At 43.0% G+C, this 22,309-nt stretch overlaps 1 protein-coding gene across 12 annotated transcripts in view; it reads right to left on the reverse strand.

The window, feature by feature from the left end:
• Positions 1-22,309, reverse strand: part of ZMIZ1 (zinc finger MIZ-type containing 1) — a 352,041-nt gene that overhangs the window by 47,254 nt on the left and 282,478 nt on the right. For all 12 annotated transcript variants that reach the window (XM_084526374.1, XM_084526379.1, XM_084526380.1 and 9 more), the window contains one exon: positions 5,962-6,106. In XM_084526374.1, the coding sequence (XP_084382500.1) occupies positions 5,962-6,106 (145 nt within the window). The remainder of the gene's footprint in view (positions 1-5,961; positions 6,107-22,309) is intronic.

The raw sequence follows: 22,309 nt of genomic DNA on the forward strand, positions 1-22,309 counted from the left end.
CGTGTTCATATTGGCCAATTACTCCCCCCCAAAAACAAAACAAAACAAAACAAACACAAACAACAACAACAACAAAAACACCACAAATATGAAAATGAAAATGAGAACACGTTAGGCACCCTTTACAGCAGTGATTTCCTTTCCCACTCTGCACAAGCTGACACCACCAACCACCTTAGCACATTGCCCTGGGACCCTGTGGCCCCCCAGGCCAGCACGAGACACCCGGTGATTTTACTGAGTGCTGCATCACGGAGCTAGGCACTGCACAGCTTTCTGTGCCACTGCACAGTTACTGCACTGACAGGGAGCTTGGGTAAAGGCTACCAGTACTGTCCCTGCTGAATGATTTGTAACACCTGTGCCACCCCAAATGAGTTGGGTTGCTGAGAGCAAGTGACAGAGGGAGCCTTCCCAGTGCACTGGAAGAGCAAAATCGCCTTGACCTGGGGCATGAACCATCTGCTTCTGAGAGCAGCCCTCGTGTAAAGCTCATGAAACTATTATGCGTATCACTGAACTTCAATCGCAATCAATTAGGCATTTTTAGGAACTGGACATTCAATGTGCCCCATTGACAGAGATGAAAGCTGTCTTTTCGAACGCATACCTATATTTCAAAAACTACTGTAGACAGGGCAAAGCCTGAGAAGGTCAGATTTTGCCTCAGTCAGCAGACATTCCTTAAATACTATTTGCCAAGTCTTCATCTGGATTTATAAAAATATCAGCTGGCACTTTTTAATTCAAAAAAAATATATATGCATCACAAAACCCCAAACTTTATGTTATACATAAAACGTAGAGGAAAAAAATGTAAAGAGTAACACTTACATGTATGTACAAATACCATTACAAAATTACAGTAGCTGTACTACCACATATTGCTGTTACAGCAAAAGCACTTACTTTGACACCCTAGCCAGTACAGAAACCCTATCATGACGTGTGCAAGGTGCTGTAAACAGTAAACACACAACAAAACCCTATACCTTTTTTACCAGACATGTGAGGAATATACATTTGAAGAGGATTTAAGCTGCCCATTACTGTTTTCAGAGCTCATATCTATCAGTCTCTCCTTTTACCACAAGAACTGACCGCAAAATAATCTCACCTAAAATGAAATGCAGATTTTTCACATGAAAATATTAAAGGTTTAATTATTAACAGCTTATGGTCACACACGTTCAGTTTTCAAGTAGAGAGCACTAATCATTGCTTTTAGTTCCAACATTCAAGGCTTTCTTCCTGTTCCTCCCCATAATAAGAGTATGCTAAATCTAATGTTAGTGCTCTCAGGGGACAAGATGGGCAAACAGTCTTGGGACAGTATTTCCAAGCAATTACAGTTTTGTCTTTACAATGCTTAGAGCATCAGGGGTCTTACTTAAAACTGCTTTTAACAATTTTTGTCTTTTTTTTTTTTTTTTTTTTCCCTTTAAGTAATGCCACTTCTGCAGGAACATTTATAGATTCTGAACTTTCCTCTTGTTTTCTCCTGATGGTGGATTTTAACATTTTTTGGTTTAGATGATTTAAAAAAAAAAAAAAAAAAAAAAAAAAAAAAAAAAAGACTGCTCTTACAGAATTGGGAGAGTTACTTGAACCGAGTATACTTTACCAACTATATTCTCTTACATTTGGATTTGCTATCTGTTCACTCCCTAATAATATTTATTTCACTATTTCATAAATAAATAGATGAAATGACTGAAACAATCTTATTTTTAACCTGAACTTTTGATTTTTTTCAAAGACTGTTGCTCTATACCCCAACCACATGCAATAATGAAGCGATCCCCAACTTGGAACTGACGTATGGAAGATGTACAACATACGTGTTTCCATAAGACTGTACACCCCACACCAGAGCTTTCACTTGAACCGTTTCCCTCATCTAGACATTTTTCAAGTGACGATCACTATCAGCCGAAAGTGCCTACCACGGCAAAATTGAAAAGGCTACAACCTTTGCAGAAACTTTGACAATGTTGCTGCTGGTCCCTTGTTGCCGGATCACCCTTGATTCTTAGCAGCCCATATCAGGGGTGGTCCTAACCACCCAGTACAAAATCAGACACAACCGTCATTCTCTTCCAAGAGAGAATGCTGCTCCTACCAATGCAAGTTCAGGTGTTAGTTAAGTTGGAAGATCAAGTGCCAAAACAAACACTAAAATAAGCACCCTTGTAAAGCAAGTCTTACCAATAAAAGGTATTTATGGCAATTGCCTGAACATAAAACAATAACGATAATAAAGTACCTACTGTAATATTGAATTACTACTTAATTTGATCTACTGTTTAATTTCATCAAAACCTCTGGCACCAAGTAATTTGTATTAAAAATAACTTGATCTTTGTATTTTTCATCAATCTTGACTTCCCTATGCAGACATTACTCTAGACATTTGGTCACTAACTACAGGACAGCTGCTTATTAATACAGAAGAGCAATATTTGAAATGAGAAAGATGACAGTAAGAACCCAAAGAACACTCACGACAACACAGCAGGCTGCAATTAACAGCTGCACATCTTCAGGTGTTCTCATTGACAAAGTAGGGTGCAATTTCCACTGAGTACGATGGAAACCATACCCATTTTAACCAAGATTCAATTTGATCCACATCTACCGAGGTCCACCACTTAATGTAATGAAGTGATAAGCAGGAACTTCATCAAAGCAGTAGCAGCATTTGCCAAAAATCTTAAAGCGCCTTTAAAAGTAAAAATCAGTCACTCGGAGTAGTATTTGTCTATTGTTATCGACATTATGTCAGAATAGAAAACTGCAATACAAAGAAGTTACGTTAAGCACGAAATTTCACTCCTGGGCCAGCCCAAAGACTACAGGCTCTCCTTAAGTCCCCCACAAATCCTTTAAGAAGGGTTTAAATTGAAAGTTACACAGGATTAAAGAGGTGGGTAGGTCTCACACTGGTCCCTCAGTACACATGTAAAGTTTACCCATGTGAATCAGTAAAGAAGTCTAAAAAAATGAGTGCATCTCATTCTCGATTTTGAGCTCAAAATTATTGCAGTACATAGATTTTTTTTTTTTTTTGAGAATCCAGCGTTCACTCTGTTTGTAAAGCGCATGAGTTTGCAGTCTAACCAACCATCTGGCATTATAAAGTAGGTATTTCATTGAATTTTTGTTCTATATGCAACTTGCGTACTTATTTAACACTCAATCACTCTGTTAATGAAAGGCTAAATTTAAAAATAAATTAGCACAAGGCAGTCTTTACTTTGAAAGCATTTTTTGCACATGTGCAAATCCTTACATGGCTTACATTCTGCTCTCACTAAGTGTCCATCTGACCAATAACATTGCTACCAAAGCCCTCCTTGACCTGTCTACCTCAGTTTTCTCCCATTCCTCCATTCACTTTTTCAAAATAAGAGGTTACCCTAAAACTAGACCAAACCTGAACTCCTTCCAATGTATGTGCCCCCAGTTTCTTAAATACAAATCCTTAGATTTCAACTCTTATGATACATTCTTGAGTCAGAATTTACTTTAAATAGCCATGGCCTCTTTAAGCTTCACTACTATGCAGCTGTAATTCTGTAGTATGCAATGTAACATGCAATGACAATCTATAGCGTCTGACTGAAGTTCTGGGTAATTCTGTTGCTAGCAAAAGCAATGTCAGAGAAAGTCCTGCATTAGGTACTCCAGACAGTCTGATGACAGAGGAAGTTTCTTTTCCGTCTAGTGATGTTCAGCAGTTGTCATATATCCTATATTCTCTTTGTTGAGCTATGCTAAGTTCTTGAATATGCTCTTGGTTGCTCTAACTTGCTATCAAATTCTTCTACAAAACTTGAAATAGCTAGCTACATTAGTTTCTTCTAGGAAATGCAAAACTTTTTTTTTTTTTTTTTTTCTAATTTACACAAAACCCTTGTGAATTAGAGATAATATACTGTGAACTTTAATACTATGCTTTTAACCCAAATGTGATCTAATAAAAATATACAAATGTTGCCTCACCAACAGCTTTATCACTGGGGTTATATTTAAGTGCTTTTCATCTTCTATTTAGCAAACAGAAAACTCAGTTCTTCTCTATCTCATAGTTCACTACTGTCTGATAGACCCATCATAAAATGTCCATGAAAATAAACACTTCCAGCTGGAAAAAGAAGTTGGAGAGCCACAAGATGTCTCATTGTAATGTACCACCTGAGATACTTTGAGCAGTCGTAGTTACGGCTAAATTACAGATGAGAGAACAGTACACATGGAAGCAGCGATGCTCCACGGCTGGCAGGTATTTCAAATCCCTAAGATGCTGCTGCAGCTATTATAGATAAGAAGTTGTGCCACGGAAATAATGTTTCTAGAGGGATATCTCATAGGTAAACAGCAGTAATTTAGAGCTAACTCCCAGCGTCATTTTGCGTAAAGCATTTCAAGGACATTACTCAAGAGAAACTTACAGGGACTGCTTGATACCAGACAGGATGTTCTACTCTTAGCTAGAGTATTGGGTAAGCTGCTATTTCAGAAATGCCAGTGAGAGAGCATTTAGCAGGAGAGAGTATTTGCGCTCTCTAACGTGTCATGGTTTTGAGGGAGAACTGCCATGAAAGACAAAAGAATTGTATCTATCTTATCTAGCAATACAGTACACAGCCTCTGTGAGGTAGGACAGTGCTTTCATCTGTACCTTATGGGCTTCAGGGTAACACAGGCTAAAAGGTCAGGTGTGAATTGTGCATCTAAAATCTACAAAACTACGCCTCAGAGTGTTTATATACTGCACCACATGTTTTTGTGCAGACTGACCGCTCTGCTAAATTTCACCCAAGATTCTGCAAAGCTTCTCCCAAAGTGTAAAAAATTGTTTTACAACAGAAGGTTTTCTACTTTTGTTTTGAAGCACGTTTACAATCCGTCATTACATAATCAGCTGAAAAAAGTGACAATGCAGATGCTTCAAAAAGTCAGCGATATTGTATTAGTTATTCTAGAAAAAGGTCTTTATTCTCAAGTACTAAAATAAAAAGGCATAGAGTTCTCATGGTTCTCCCATAAATACAACATACGGGGGAAAAAGATGTGGTTTCAAGACAATTTCACACATGCAAATACACTAGTACAAAGATGAGTCAAATCCCTAAGCTCCGTTCTGACATGGACGTTCAAGACATATTATGCTACCACAGATCTAGGTACAAGGAATTTAGCCTCACCTACACTATAATAATTCTTTACTAATGGGAGTGCCCTACACAAAAAACAATTTATACTATTGTGATTTCTTTAATGTGATGCTGTGGGAATGTAAGCCTTGAAAAAAACTCTGAAATATAAAACATAAAGTGAATGTTTTACCCTGTCTACACTTACTCCTCAGCTTTTGCCTTGACCTAAGCTCCGAAAGCAAGAAATACAATTTCTGTTTCTCTGTGTGAACTGTTAATCTAAAGCTCACATCCTTGGTTTCTTCTAGTGCCCTTTAGTGCTCCCATTTTTTCTGAATTAACTACTTTGTGGTCCTCATCTGATGTAAGGTGATGTAGGACATTCTCACAGCTATGGGTACTCCCACTACACAAGTGCTTTAAACTAGCATGGCATTTTTAACGCAACGTACAAACAGAACAACCTCAAGAAAAGCCAGCCGCATTTGGAAGATGTCTGCTGAGAGGTATGTTGTACAAGTTCATCCTTAGGGCACAGCTTCAAGTTTGAAAGTAAGCCCACTTGATCTGAGCACAGATTTTATGATGGAAGCATCATTCCACTATGCACCAGGTAACAGCAAAGACAAAAACTGCATTTATTTAGGATGTGCTGTAATTATACATCCCCTGTTGTCTGCTGCACTGTTCAGTGCACAAAACACCTTAGCTACCTCTGTAACAAGCATTTCAGTTAAAACATCTGCCACGTGGTATATCTGTGCATGCTTCCACTCCCACAGACTGGGCTGAGACTCACCTATGAGAGAGGGTGGGTTTCATGGAGCTCATAGAGTTCATGGGGGGTTGCATGGGTAGCTTCCCTGGAGGATCGTTCTGCCGGCTTTTCTGGTGGCGAAGCAGCAAGAGCCGTCCCAGCTCCTCACACCACGACGAAAGCAGCGCTGTGCAAACAGAGCAAAATGACAGTAAGTGCACAACGGAGTAACCGGTACAGCTGAGTGCAGACACAAGCTGCTATAACAAGAGCCACAATCTGAACAGACAAGCCCCAGGAGTGAAAAGCTCATCCACGATCCACCACTCACATTATTATCCTATCAAATTGAGTCTGTAATTGCCCTACACTATCATTACAATGTTTTTACACAAGTTACAAACATTCTGCGCAGCCCAGGAGGCATGAGAGAACTCGTCTGAGCTAAGCAGCAAAGAGATGGAGAATGGATGAGGCACAAGGACATGGGGTAGCTGTTGTGAGTGAAAAAAAACGTGGAAGAGTTCATTTCACACTAACAGAAATGAAACAAAAACATACAGAAGACATCATTCACAGAGGAGAGCAAAGGATAACAAGATCTCTTTTCTGTTGGGCTATTTTTGTGCAAAAGCTTAATTGGAGAGGCATGAAGAGAAACCCATGTGCTGGAATTCATTTCCAAAACTACTAGCTACCAGTCCTGAATAGATAAACATGAGAATACAGCCACACTAATGTGTGTATACAAAAGTTAGGCACTTAGATCTATATTTGAACCAGCATAACCCATAAATGCTTGCTTCCATTATGTGACTAATCTTCTGGTCAATAAGGGTACTTCTGTGCTTACAGGAAAATCACGCTTATGAACGATGATAGGCAGAGATTTCCTAGAGACTAAAAGCTTGCAACTCCCTCTGAAGACATGAAAGGGTTCATTATCTCTGAAAATGTGGCCTTTCCTTAGGCACCCTCAGTCAGAGAAGACCAGCCCCTGTTACAAAACCCATGTTCTTTGGAATGAACAGAGCCTGAGAAAGCAACTGTGAGCGCAGTCTGGCTCCAGCGAGTGCACAGCAGCCTCCAGTAACACCCCCGGGCCACAGGGCTGCTGGTGGAGCCCCAGGACCACAGTGGCTTGGGCAAAACGTTGCTAAGGTATGGCGCGGGGAAGGGCTTCACCAGACGAGGCGCAGACAAATTGCACTCGGTTCTGGAGCTGCAGAAACATCCCCAAGGGGAAGTGCTTGGGGTTTTTCATTCTTCCAAGTCTGCTTTGCAAAAACTTCCTAACAATAAAATGCTTTGTATTTATTTTTTTTTTAAACTAAGTGCTTTCCTAGGGTGATGTAAACCGAACACAAGCCAACAGATTGTGCTAGCAGGTGAGAACCAGAAGGCTCCTCAAAAACAAACTGCCACAGCGGTTTAAGGAAGAGAGCTCTCAGTGTAATTTTAAGCTTGCAGATTTAAGAGACAAATGAAGAATTATCTAAAATTCAGGCTTTTATTTTCATTTCTTTTTTTTTTTTTTTTTTTCCCGATAGTTATCTTTTAACCTAGTAACAAAATTCCAAGCAGTAGCAAACCACTGGTAGCAACCACCTTCTTTTCTCAGTAGATACTCAGAGGTACTGTCAACAAATACTTAGAGCAAATTCCCAAGTGACTAATTGTAAAGTCGTATTTGCAAGGAAAAAAAAAAGTGTTTTGCCAAGAATGCCCGCAAATACGATTTTTCAGTTTGAGAAACAACTGAAATTTCTTAAGTTTACTGGCCACAAGAAAAACAGTTAAACCCAGACCGTTCCTGTGTCTGGACAAAGGAGATGCAGTGAACTCATTGCATTTATCAGGCAGAAGGTCAAGAGCGGTGTTTCAGGAAGCAGTTCGGAGCACTGCTATGACAAAAAGGGGACACCGCTCCTTTATGTAACTCAACACGGCCACTTCGAAATTGTCAGCCTCACACTTAGCCCACAGGGAGCGCTCCCCCGAGATGTGTGAAATGCTCCAGCACCGAGTGTCAGTCTAAGCTGCTTCTCTATTAGCCAAGGAATCTGTCAACAAGCATTTGATCGAATTATGCTCACCTTTTATCCCTGGCATATCATTACTAATGTGGCAGTGACAAAGGCCCCCTCCCCCTTTTCCAGCCGCCCGGATGAAAATCGCTGCCTGGCCGAGCGTCTTCACGCACGCTCTGGCCGCTCGGGTGCTGAGCAGAGCGAACCAAGTGCACTGCCGAACAGTGAACGCAGCCATGTCAGGGTAACAGGGCATGCTGAGCACTGCCACAGCTGAGTGTAATTACTGCAGTGTCAAATGGAAACCGTCCATCTTAGCCGTGGCTCTGATGCGGAGGGAGCTGCTCCTTCTGTACACATATATGCACTTGAGAAAAAAGATAACAACAACCTAATGGGGCTGAGGACATGAATCTGCAAACAAAGGCCATACCTGCTTTGAAAAAAAAGCAGAGCAACTTCTGGAAAAGGAATATGCCAAAAAGATAGCACTGCTTCAGCGAGGTGGAGATAAGAAAAGATATTAATGAATTATTATTATTACTAATATCTAACAGACGCGTTTATAAAGGTGAAATGTAAAGTGCCAAAGAACAAAGAGGTCCTCAAGATAAGCCAGACAGTTACATTCTACAAGTTATCTGGAGAGGGCTCGTGTTTTTGACAAACTAAGAGACTGCAGGTATAAAATGCAATGAATTTACTCATCCCTATCACAGCACTCATTACTGAGAGGTTTAACCTTTCCTCCCCCAGGACGTTTCGACTCATGTACCATGTATAATAATCGCTCTCTTCCCAGCGCCGGTGTTTGTGCACGGAATGCAGACGGAGCTGTGCGCAGCCGAGTCCAGAGCCACCAGCCCCTGGGCATCCCCCTGCCCCAGCCGGAGCAAGGACCCTCCGAATGATCCTGCTCCCATTCACCTGAAATGCCACGCTGCCCTCCCTCTTCCTTACCCCATCCACCTCCACCGGCGCTGGCTGGCAGGGTGAGGATATACCCCCACATCTGGTACAGCTGCCTTCTGGAGAACATCACTTCCTGTGCTATTCAAGTCAGATGAAACAAACTCAAAATGAATTTACAGATTACGCTATTCATCTTTAGCGTACTTAGTTACTGCTTTTTATGCTGACAGTATTGGGCACATCTCAACTCATTTACACTCAAAGCACGAGAAATTCAGTATCACACTATAATGAACAGATAAAGCAGCAAGCACAAAGGACAGCTACAGATGGTGCCAACAGTCAGTCTCTCCCTCTCATAGCACAGCCAAGCAGCTGCTTTTTCTCCCCCCTCCACCCCTCCTCCTTGTAAACCAGGAGCACAGATTTTGCAGATGGACCATCCACACCGTCTCTCACAGCCTCTCGCTGCGGCACTTTAATGATCAGATTTAAATCGTGTTCCTGTGCTGCATTGCTACAATGCCCCTTGCATACAATAGCTGAGCTCTCCTGCGTAAGTTGGAGTCAACTGTTGCGGGGGGGACCAAGATTTATTTAAGCGTGCACCCCCTTTCCCCCTGTGCAAAATACAAATGTAAAACACAGCCCGGTTAACACACCAGAGCTGACATTTTCAACCAGCGTTCAGTCGCAGAGGGCTTTGCCAGCTCATGCCAAAAGACGCATAATAATGGCAATCAAATGACATGCTGACAGTTTAAGTGTATTCACACATTTATTTTGCTTAAAGGAACATGCTCTGGGTTGATTGGTGCAATATTTGACCTACTTTTCTCCATTTGGAAGACCTGTATCATTCTTAATGGGATTGCATTTTACTTCAAACGTTGATGTATTTTCGTAGGAATAAATCAATACCGATTTGCTAACAATGACTATGTTAGGAAACCAACACAGAAATGAGCAGCCTCTGCTTTTGCACTTGTGAAATAGAGAAAAACAAAGATTAAAAATAAAAGCAATTTCAATCACAAATAGCCAACGAGGTCTCCTAAGGAAGCAGAAAAAAGAAGCTCATTCTGAGGTATTCAGCTTCCTGCACCCAGCCCCATCTTTGTTTCTCCTTTCCCTAAAGAGGAGTGAAAGCACATGAGTGCCTCAGTGCAGAACGGGACCCACCTCTCCCCATAACACTGATAAATCCTCCCACATACCCAGAGCCAGCCACACTACAGCCTCTGGATGCCTCCCATACTTGTATACACTTTCACTGAGAAACCATAGATGAACACTGCAGTCTATACTCTGGGGGCCTGGGGACAGGGAGGAGCGGAAGGCAGAAGATTTTTTTTCCCTTCAGCTCGAGTGACATTTCAAGCATTTCTCTGCAACCACAGAGCTAAGCTTTGCTTCAAAGAGGAAGGAAGCAATCGTTATTTAATCCCCCGCCTCCAGGAGCCAGGTATTTAGGAATGTGCCAAATATCACAAGATGTGCGGCACCATTATGAGGACTGGCAACGCTCCCCCAAGCATTGTTCATTTCCTGCTAGGGTCCTTTTGTGCTGAAAACCTGTCACACGGCGTCAAAGCAGAGACCTCCACCAGACACTCGGTGGCGCGGCTGGCGAAGGCAGGGAGCACCCATCAGCCCGCACCACGGCCCCGGCGAGGTGGCAGAGAGAGCACGTCGGCAGAGCCCTGCGAAGGGCAGACAGCGTTGGCTCGAGGTGAGGGAGGCCCACACATCATGCCCAGGCTGCCTGCGTGGTTTCTGACTTCTTGACGACAAAGGCTGGCGGCGTACTTGTGCTCACACAGCAGCAACTACATGACGGACGATGGCGACACATCCTGAAGGGCAGCTTACGGCCCTGGCATTGAACACTGGGCACAGCCCGTTATAATCCTTTTTGGGCGAGGGAACAGAAAGGGAAAGGCAAATAGGCTAAGCAATCAATGCTGCCCGATAGATCCGCTAATGCGTTTCATTAGCCACACACACACCGCCGTCGATAGCTACAGCCCTGTAACCCACTGAGTTAACTCGGCGCACTGCGAAGTGCTGCAGTAAGCATCTGGGAGCGAATGAGCCAGTGGGCTCCCTAGAAAGCAAAATACAGAGAAGCACGGTGTTAATCTATTTACCTATTATGATACCCTAGTATTAGTTACAGCTTATCACCTCAGTAAATCACCGCCTCTTGTTAGGGAACGCGCTTAAAGGTGCAGCAAACTGTTATTTACAGGCAGACACTATATTTACAGCTAGGAAGACAGGTGAGGAGGGGATAGGACAACAGCTCAGTAATTTCAATGCCTTCTGCTTCCCAGGAGGCTGCTGGAGGAGCACAATAGGATTACCGTTTTCTTGCTGCAGTTAAGCTGCAGTAGATAGTTCAATAGGCAGACTGGCAGACCCGTATTTCTTACTCACTGCAATGAAAATATTAGGGAAAAAGGATGAGTCTGACTTGGAGAACTCTCTATTCAGCACCACCTCGCTGGCTTGCTGTTCTATCTCAGAATGAAATGCACCGGGCTGAAAACATTTTTTAAAGCCTAAGTCAGAAAATCCAGCCTTTTTTCCCAGATCATATCCCTTAATTTTATACTGCTTTTGGAAACAAATTTGTATTTCTTAAACGAAGAATTCCATGTGAAGGGAATACAGAGCTGCCCAGGGCTTTGTATCCTTTGCTGTATAGGCTGCAATCTCAGTACAATTTTTATAAATCATCCTGTGAGATAATTTGATGGGGTGGGAAGGAAAGCAATGAAGAAAATAAAAGGAAAGGAGGGGAAATAAATATTGCCTTGGTTATTTAGGAATGTCATTCTTTTCACACAGGATAATGCAGAATATATACTGTTTGGAAAAAAAAAAAAAGAAATGTTAACTGGTTAATGCTCAATGTGCTGTAATATTAGAAAAAAAACTCCAATTGTATTAAAAGGATGGGATCTTTGTTCACAGTCTTGGGAAACAGTAGATTGGCTGATTTCCTCTTATTTTAAAGGCCATTTGCACCTTTACGGAGCTAGGAAATAGAGAGAGAGGAGAGGAACTGCTCACCCCAACTACTCCAAGGACTCATTTTCCTGCAGCTCTCCCCCTTGTGCACTTGAGCAGAGCCTGGCAGTGGCTGACTAACGTGTCAGCTAGTCCGTCAGGGCAGGAAAGCAAGGCCACGAAGGAAACAGGGTGTAACTACCCACCAAAACAGAGTATGGGTGCTTTCCCCTCCTCTCAGCTCCTCCAAGTTACCGCTACACGTCCCAGCCCTCCGACAGACAAGCCCTACCCCTGTCATTACACAGGCTTCTGCTCCCTGTCTGCCTCAATGCCAAGAACACAAAGGAAGCGCACATAATGCCAATTACACAGCAGAAGCAGTAATTTTTCAACAGCCTGGCTGCTCGGCGCGGGCTCTCCTCCCGCGGTGCTCCCCAGGCGCCCAGCCCTCCTCGCAGGCCCGGGGCTCAGGCTGCCAGCAGATGCCCAGGGCACACAGCCAGGGCTTGCTCCCAGGTGTTAGCTCCCACCTCGTCCCAGGAGGCTAGCACCCCAGCTGGCTTCTTTTCTGGAGCAGCTGAGGGCTGTGCTCGCTCTTCTTCTCCATCAGGCAGAATCAGCCTGCGAAGTCCAAGTAAATGGGTTGGATTAAACTGATTTATCCGGAGTTAAAAAGTACCAACAGAAAACTGCTCCACCAGTGGAGCAGTGAGAAGAGTCGTGCCTTCAGTACCACCCTCAAGTGGACACGGTTTTTAGAAGTGTGCGGGGAACTGCGCAGCACCCAATTCCCCTGAGCAGCTGGGGGCACCCACTAACCCCGAGGGGGACGTGAAGAGCAGCAATGATTCAGCACTGAGGAACAGTATACAATACAGGCTTTCACCACTACCCTCAGAGTCATGTCCTTTGTCACCACTGTTGCCCTGATTACCAAAGCCAGAGCTGTGCCCTGCAGGAACACCAAGCTTCGCTCTGTAATGCAGTTATGGATTAGTATTAAAAAACCAAACACACACCGCACAGGTTTTTAGCAAAACAGATAACTTGGGGACTGCCCAATTAAACCAGCCGTAATATCAAATTAATTAACAGAGGTTTTATTGAATAATACGCTTAGAGTAAACCTGGGCATTACCTAGCATGTGCTCTGAAGGCTGCTGCATGAGAACGACGCAGTGCACAAGCCTGGTCTCCAGGATGGGTCCAGCTTGCCTTGGCACATCTTCAGCTCTTCACAAATGCCTCCCAAGACACACGCACATATATATAGGTTTTCCCCAAAGCTCTTGCCAACTGGAACAGGACATGCTGGAGACACAGATTTGAATAGTGCTATCCTTATCCCATGACTTCAGTGGAACTGGGATTTCCCAATTTCCTTCTGCACTTGCCAAAACTTGGCAGAGCATCTTACCAGATTCACTACATTAACTTTAAAGTAATACATCACAAAGCATAGCAACAATGGCTCGATTTGGCAAGCACTAAACACGCTGTACAGCTCCAGATAAAATACATAAGCAACTCATTTAGGCTAAGCTGTACCCAGGTTGCTACATCTGAAAGCACGAACCATTATAAAGAGAAGACAAAGCCAGTGAAAGGCCACCAGCAAGTGAATCTTGAATACGGCTTTCCAAAAGAAATGCACTCGAATGGCATTAGACTGCTCGTTTTCTTACTCATCCAATTGTGGGCTTCACTGCTCTGGTTTCAAACAACAGCGTCTTTCATTACCGCTGTGTGCTTTTATTTGGTAATGCCAGTTCTCGTCATGCACAGATTTCACACCTAACACGAGCAGCTGAAAAGTGGAAGTGACTCAATCCAACCCATCTTAGGCTGGATTCACAGTGGTGACCCAGAGGTGAGGGGCTCCGTTTCCCTTAATCCATCCTGAGCTCTCCAATTAGTACTGTAAACAAATTCTGAGCTAACTAACACTAGGACAAACAATGAAAGTTGCTTACAAAGATAAAATACCAGAGTCATTTAAGCAGAGTTTCAATGCAGGGAATCCATGCATAGTCAGTAAGATGACGGAAGACTGGAATAAGGAAAATCTAGAGAGTGCTTTGAAAAAAAAAAAAACAAACAAGGGGAAGAACTGCAGAATTAGAGATTCAGTTTCCTATTGGGGAAAAATAACCCAAATAATTCTAAAGAACTAAGATGAAAGTAAAAAATGAGTAAAAAACAAACCGGATTTGTCAGAAAAAAAATATCTCACACTTCTGTACTTTTTTTTACGCTAGCAAACAAGGGATCTTGAGAGCAAGGTAGATATCATTTAGCTTGATTTTACTGAGGCTTCAGTTCTAACTTACATGACTTTGTTACAAATAGACAGGGGAAATAAGGTCAGCTGAACAAAACACAGAATGGCTGGTAACTTAAGCTTATATTAAATCAACGGCCAGTAATAAAACTGAGCATAGTCAGGGTGGCACAAGATGGAAAGGAGTATTGGTTCACTGCAGGATTAAGATGTTAAAATGATCTTGACAAGTTGGAGAAGTAGTCTGAAACTACGTTCAACAGGAACAAGTACAAAGTATGACACTGCACACCTTCAGAACAACAGGGTGAGGAAAGCCTCCACATCAGGAGTTCTCAGAAATGGAGCCGAGGGCAGCAGCTGTGCAGGGGCTCAGCAGTGCTGCCCTGCTGCAGGAAAGTCCAACAGCTGCCCTGGCTGCCTGAGTGGTGGCATAGTCTGAGAGGCGCCAGGTTCTCCTTTCTCTCTAATTCGACAGCAATGTACCTCCACAGAATGGGAATAAAAGTCATGAGTGATCAGGGAGAAAATTATCAACAGAACCTGCAAGAAAAGATTGTGTGGAGTAGGCTTGTGTATTTAAGATGTGGGGATGTTGAGAGCAGTATTTCCATCAGCAGAGTAACAATGCCTTATCCGTATCTGCAGCAGAAGAGCCAAAGAATAAGCTACTTAAACTGCCAAGAGACAGAAAAGACACAAGTTAGGTGCCAGGACCACCCTCCTCACGATAACGGGGTCAGCTGAGGAGGCTCCATGACTGGAGATGCTGAGACCAGGTCAGAGAAGCAACCGGTGAGAAGGGCATTGGCAATTCTTCAGCCATGAGGCAATGGCACTGATGATTTTTTGAAGTCTTTTACAGTCCAATGAATCTATGAATACGAACACAGGAATTTCGATCAAATAGCTCCCATCTGAGAAGTGTTTATATCTGGATTGTATTTATTATTACTGCAAAAAGACAAGAAGATATAAAAATACTTAACATGTCAGTTACAGAGCAGGGAGCTCCTAAAGAAGGTTGCAGAAGCGGCCCTCCGGACACACGGCTTGCTGGCTAAGTTCTGGAGATGAAAGACGCTGAGTACAGGTGATGTGCTGAAGGTCACACTGCCTGTGACCGGCCGGCTCCCAGCACAGAGAGGATCAGACACCTTCCTTTCTTTGCAAGGAAAAACCACAAGTGCCACATCAAGGGGTCACTGCTCTGTGCCCGCATTCTCAATGCCTGCCATGGAACATTTTCAAACAACAACTGTAAAACATCTGGAGAGGCTTTCAAGGAGGGAAAAAAAAAAACTACAAAAAACACACAACCAAAATTTATAGCAGAAACATGTTTCCAAAGTTAACATTGCACAGCCAGAACTTCTGAGGAGGACCAAAAGCTATTTTAGGCACTTTTGCTTCTTGGTTTTGCAGTCTCGCTCTGAACTTTAATTTTACATTATTTTACATCTTTATGGTAAAAGAATGTTTTATCAGGTGTCCTCAGATTTGTACTTGATTAGTTTAATACAATATTTGCCAACTTTTCTTTAAGTGTTACAGCAGGAAAAAAAGAAGTTTTTTTTTCAAAGTTGGGGGTGGCAGGACCATTTTTCACATTATACAAACTTTAGTATTTGAACAGAAATAAGCTGAAAGCACCCTGGGTGCATCCATTTATTTTGCTTTTCTTTTCGAAAATAATACAGCTGCATATAAAATAATCTCTACGTGATTAACATGGAAATAGTTAAGGACATGAACAAAAAGAAACAGCCCACAAGAGTTTTTAATTTAATTATTTCTGTTCTGACAACACAGAGCAGACCAATGTGTGCAAGTACTGCAATTTCAAACAGGCCATGTTTCCCAGTTAATGCCTGCGTTTTCTAACAGTGTCATTACTTCTCGTTTTCTACATCCCACCAGCCCTGCAAACTTTGTCACCTTCCCTTTACTAGCAACCTGTTCTGCTCTTCCTGTACCAAGGATCTTTTCATGAGAGCAGCCTTGTGAATTAACGTTTAATTAACATGCCAAGGTTAAATCCCACATAATTGTTCCCAAGCTGCACTGCGAACCTGGTAACTATTTTGAACAAAAGATGGGCTTGTGCACCTGAAAGTTTGTTTCTTCTAGCTGTGTTAATTGTTCATACAATAGATGTTGCCTCTCCCTACAAACCTTACAATGATTATAGCCTTAGATTATCACTGATACCGCAACTATACTATTAAATTAAAATTTAAAATACATGACAATCACCTGCTGAATTCATTTTTTGTTTCTCACCTTAATCATTGCTGTATTAAAGGAGCAGACTTTAAGCCACAGATGCTCTCATTGAGGTATTCTGATATCCTTTAAGATAGAACATGCACTGCACTTGTTTTATTTAGTACCCATAACGCAAAACTCAGCTATGCTCTGTTACAATTAGAGCTGCACAGAGAACCACAGTTGGCATAAAATAAGAAACTGGATTCAGCACCTAAATGAACCTACCCTGATCTTCAGATCATTTTGATCATATTTTCACGGCACCAAGTGCTCATCATCAGCAGCAGCAGCAGCGCTGCCTTCAGGTGTCCATCCTGGCTTCTGCTGCCCGTGCCTGTGCCCTGCCGTGCTGGCGCGCTCCCAGCTGCGCTGAAGCATCTGTCTGTGTGACCACCCCGTGAACCTGACCGGGCATCTCATCGGAGCTTTTTTTTTTTTTTTTTTTTTTTTTTTTCCCTGCAGACAGTTCTTGTTTGGTCTGATTGTGTCTGCTTGTTTCCAGCTCGATCAATTCCCTGATGCAGCTCAGGGCCTGGCCCCAGCAGCAGGGCCCCGGCACGCCGCAGAGGCAGGGGCCAGGCAGCTGCTCCTGTGCACAGGCGCTGTCTGAAGGCACAGCACGGCACAGCATGGCACGGCAGGGCACGGCATCGCTGCTCCTGCACACCCTGGCCACCTTGGCAGCACTGCAAGCAGGCAGCCCATGTCAGCATCAGGCTGGTTTTAGTTAGCACCTAAACGAGAACATTAGCCTCAGACAGATCAGAAATCGCTGCTTCTTTGTCTGCTGGGGAATGTTTGTTTTTCACATAGGTGGAAGGAGATTATCTACGGAACAGGTAAAAACATGAACATGGCTAATTACTTTCTCCATGCACTCGGGGTAGAAGGCAGTACAAATCACAGCCCACAGTGATTTTTCAAAACCTTTCTTTCCTCTGTCTGAAAATACGAAAAATGGGGGAGAGGGAAAGGGTTACTTGTGACTGTCGCATCACAGAGACACTTACAGGAGAGCAGCCTGCCGCAGTTCTCAGAGGGCAGCTGGCCCCCTCTCCCCGCACACAAGTGCCATAATTTCAGGACCAGAGTGCTACAAGATAATGCCATCCCTGCTCCTGCCATCTATAAATAACAACTGCATTCGGATCCAGCAGAGTCACGTGGAAAAGCTGGCCAACGATACATACATGCGTGCAAGCACGCATTTGGAAACCCAAATAATTCTAATAATCTTGCATGAAATAAGCTTTAGCTTTCCAAATTTAGCTCTGGTCCGTGCACTCTCTATGGCTTGCAGAGGCCCGCTATTATTTTTTCCAGCACTGCTCTTCCCCTGGAAGCTGCTGACGAGGGCATTAGCCGGGTATTGTGTAGAGCCGTACCGTGCGCTGCTGCGTGCACACAGGCTGCTCGCGGAGGCAGAGGAGAATCAATTCCTCAGGCAGCTCTGCTAAGCCTCCCTCCCCTCTCGTTGACATATTGGCTCAGCCACTGAAAAGGCGAACGGGCCGGGAGGCAGGACGAGGCAGACGGCGCAGCATGGATGCCGCGCAGCCGAGCGCTTCTCTCCTGCGCCACGCTGCAGCGAGAGGCTCCCAGCCCGTCGCCAACCTTGCAGGGGCAGGACCAGGGCGACAGAGAAAATGAGATGGTCCTAATGACACAAGGAACGCGGTTTTAGGGTCGATTTCCTACAGCAAAACTGTTCAGAGCAACAGAGCAGTGCAAAAGAATGATTTTTTTTTTTTTTAAATATAATTTGAGTGCTTAAACAATTCCACACAGCATTAGCGGCGAATGCAAATAGGAAACCATTTCAGATCAATTGTATGCGACTCCTCGGGGTTTTTCTGGGAAAACGACTAGAATACAACCTGACACGACCAATAGAGCCTACAAAAGATGTTGTTTATCCAAGACAGAAATACCCACAAGACATTACCAGGGTAAGATTTTCACCTTCGGAAGCTGAAACTGAAGTGAGTCTAGCAAGGAGAAGGGGGAGGAGGAGGGAGAGCAGCAAGGGACGTAAAGGATTTCCCCAGCCCTCAAACCCCACTAATTCTGCAGAGCTTTCCACAAGGACAGTGTTTCTGTTAACAGCCTGCAGAAAAGCAGCAGTGTGTATCAGCACTGAGCAAACATCCTATCTAAATAGCAACCGAGTCTGGTTTGTGTTCGCGGAACATCTGGATAAAAGGAATCAAAACGGACACCAGATCACCAAATATTACTACAAAACACACAGCAAGATGCTACCCAAGCAGATGGTAAATAAAACTGTCTGTTCTTGGTCAGAGCCATCTTGGATCAACTCCTGCTCCTACTGAAGTTGTTGGGAAATGCTGTAAACACTTTTAGTGGCAAGAAGGCTGAATCCCTTATATTACAGACTACCCATCTGATCCTTTTACTGAAAGGCACCATTTTAAGTGCACTGTACAGAACTTAGCTTTCCCTCTATGCATTAACAACTGCTTTTGAATTAGTTCAACAGATGATGATTTAATTTTTGTGATGTGTACTAACTGATTACTTGTGCAAGGGACTAAACCAGAGAGTCAAAACCAAGAAAAACGGGAGCAGAAGGTACTACGTTGGAGAGAGATAAGGACTCAGAAATGTCGGCAGAGATGCAATTATTGCCTGCAGACTGTGCCTGGCTATTTATTGCCTAGGGACTACATAAACGGCCTTCTGCAAGCACAGAAGAACTTGCTCCTTCCACAAGGAACTTGAAAGAAACGCAATAAAAGTTCAAAACAAGAAGGCATGGGCAAAAATTTCTCAGGGAAATTAACTCAGGAATGTTTTCTGGAAGGAGCTGGTTACTTGAAGGGCTTGAAAGAAAGAAGGGGTTTGCAGCCAAGTGTTAGGAAATTTTCTCTAAGGGGAATAGACTGAAGTAATTTTGAAAACAGGAGGGTGGAGGAAGAGACAAAGGGAGCCTCGAGAGCAACAGAAACAGAAGGAACAAGGATGAAGGCAACAAGGAACAGATCGAGAGCACTGCCTGGGCCTTCAATGAGAAGGAAGAACGGGTAAATACAACAGCTCCAGGAAAGTGTGATTATTTTTTTCACTGCACACTTCTCGTGTCGTCTTATACTCTGAGAACAAGTTTTCTACTACATTTTCTTCCTGCTTAGAGCCCACATGTATAGCTCTCTATGGAAGAAAGCAAAAGAAGCCAAATTGTACAAATTTGGTCAAATTCAAATAATAAATGCATGCAACAGCTCATCTAATCTTATTTATAGTAACATAAATACATTTGCACTAGCAGCTTGCAGTTCAGTGCCATGAAAACTAGGAATTACAGCATTTAAAACTCCATGTTTTGTGTCCCTCTTTATTGCCTGCGGGGTAAAAGCTGCTCCACAGACTTGCTCCTGCTCGTGTCTCCACACACACACACCATCCTTGCAGCTCTGCAGTAGCACAACCCTCCTGAAAGGAAAAACTGGCTGTTGAGAACATGTGTTTTATTCTCTCTTGGATTTCAGGCTGATTGTTTAAGATCAATTCAGGATACCAGCTCAAGTTCCAAAGGCTGTCAAGAATGGTTTAAAAAAAAATAAAATATAGGCAGCACAGCTTGGCTGTGGTGCTGGCCAAAAAAATGGTAAAAAGTATTTTTTAACTTCCTACACAACGTAGTTGTTCTCCCTCTGTCTTCTGAGTCATATCTGTTCATGTTACTAAGAAAGCCCCACAGAGCCAATATCATGATGGAAGAACAAGATGTATCTTCAACGAGCCTGTTAGCTGATTCCAGCTGCTGCAAAGCCCTTATTTTCAGAATTGATAAAAGCAACAGGAAAAAAACAAAACAAAACAAAACAAAAACAAATAAACAAAAAAAAAACAAAACACTGTGAATTTCAGGTTTCAGATACTTGAATTCATGAACTAGGGATATATGGCATGGAAAGGTAACAGGAGACAGTGAGTACTCACTCTCTGTCTAGCAAGATAACTCTTGAAGGATGGCACTGCTTCTTTCTACTTCATATTGCCCTTACAGCTTGAGCCACAAATGCTACTGGAACTTCTAGCACGACCAGGTGAATTCTATGTATTAACACTAATACATAAAAGCAAAAAGATAAAAAAAAAAAAAAAAAAAAAAAGAATAGGGCAGAAAATTTCCAAATTGCAAAATGCAATTATTTTGTAGCAGTATCCCAGATCAGGTGTTTTTCAGATGCAGAGCAGAGCACTGCCACGTATCAAGCCCACGCAGTCTAAAAGACATACATGTAAACAAAGTACTACTTTTATCTGCAAGCCGCTGATAAACATTAGCTAATCCTCACCTAATCCTATGAAGAGAACATCATCCTAGTTTTACCAAGAGGGAAACTAAGGTAGTGAAATAATCCTTTTGAGAAAACACTCAGGTTAGAAGGCCACAGAGACTGGTTACTGCCTAGAGATGCAGTGAAATCCCATCCAGGTGCTGCCAGGATGATGGAGTCTGAGGCTACTGACTGGTGGGCCTGCATGACAATTTCTGTCCATTCACATTTCTGCTGCTGAGACTATTTCCTCTCCTTGAGGGACCTGTAGGGTAGGTGTTGACAAAAAGACCACACAGAAGAGAATAGGTTTGGCCATGAACACAGAAACAGGATTTTCACATCTACAGAACAAGGTCTTGAAAGAAGAGAAGAACCGTTCCAGAGGATAATGCCAGTCATTAAGGACACACATTCACAGTCATCCATAGCATCCTGAAGAGAAGAGGATCAATGCACTCGACATCAGATGTGGGATTAGAGCTCAGAGGCTCTTTTCATAGCCTGGATGCAGACCACTAGACCATGCTAATCTGACAGGAGGAGTTCCTGCAAGGCAGCTGAAAAAAGCACAGGTTCGTGTTGCAGAAATGAGCCGGGGATTCGAAAACCTCTTTGCAAATTCTTGCACAAGCAAATGCACCACCGAACGCTAGAGAACAAATAGTAACAAAGTGGTAAAGACTGAAAACAGTCCTTTTTAAGAGCACTTCCAAGCACACGCATGTGCATGGAATGTGTTTGACAACCAAGAGCCACGATCACAGAGAGCTCCAGCACCAGTCCAGCAACATAAGCCAGAGCATTACATAGAGGAAAGAGGGTTCAAAGCTGAAGACTAGGATCAAGCAATCAAAGCCTTACAGTGAAAAAGTCTAGTTCACCGCAGTATTTATAAAAGGTAGTATCTCAAAGCTTTCATGGAGTACAGAATAAGCCCCTGCTATTACAGACTGGAATAAACTAATAGGAAAGATATCTTAAAGGAAGCCTTATAAAGCAAAAATGTACTTCATCCTGGGAAAATCTAGGAATCAGTAAGGATACGAGAACACAACATGAGTAAGCCAACATGAACAGCCCTGTAAGATAAAAGGATATGTTAAAAAGGTATAAAGACTTCATAAGGGAAGACAGGAGGAATGATTACACATCTACAGCAAATGTTACTGTAGGTATTACGATGAAACACATGACATCTTGCACCAGACAAGCTCCTGACTAACACATTTCTGCAGATAGACATAGATTTAAAAACAAAAACAAACAACAGCAAAACCCCCAGACTGGACCTTTGTCACTGGGCTAAGGTGAGGGAGCGAGGGGGACTGTGAAGCACAATCACTATACTAATGAGGGATAACAACAGAGCAATTAACAAAGAACACCCTAACCTCATGCAGCTGATGCTGCTGTACGTCTGCAGTGCCTATTCCAGATGAACTGTTCATAAATGGCTAGAAATTGTAAGGCCTTTGCTAAAAACCTCTTTTAGGAAAGGTGAGAAACTACACTGGATCAAACAAATGCTCTTGTAAGTTCAGGATTTTTCCATCCATCCTAGGCAATGGAGA

The sequence above is a fragment of the Aythya ferina genome (genome assembly GCF_964211825.1).
Source record: "Aythya ferina genome assembly, chromosome: 7".
NCBI lineage: Eukaryota > Metazoa > Chordata > Aves > Anseriformes > Anatidae > Aythya > Aythya ferina.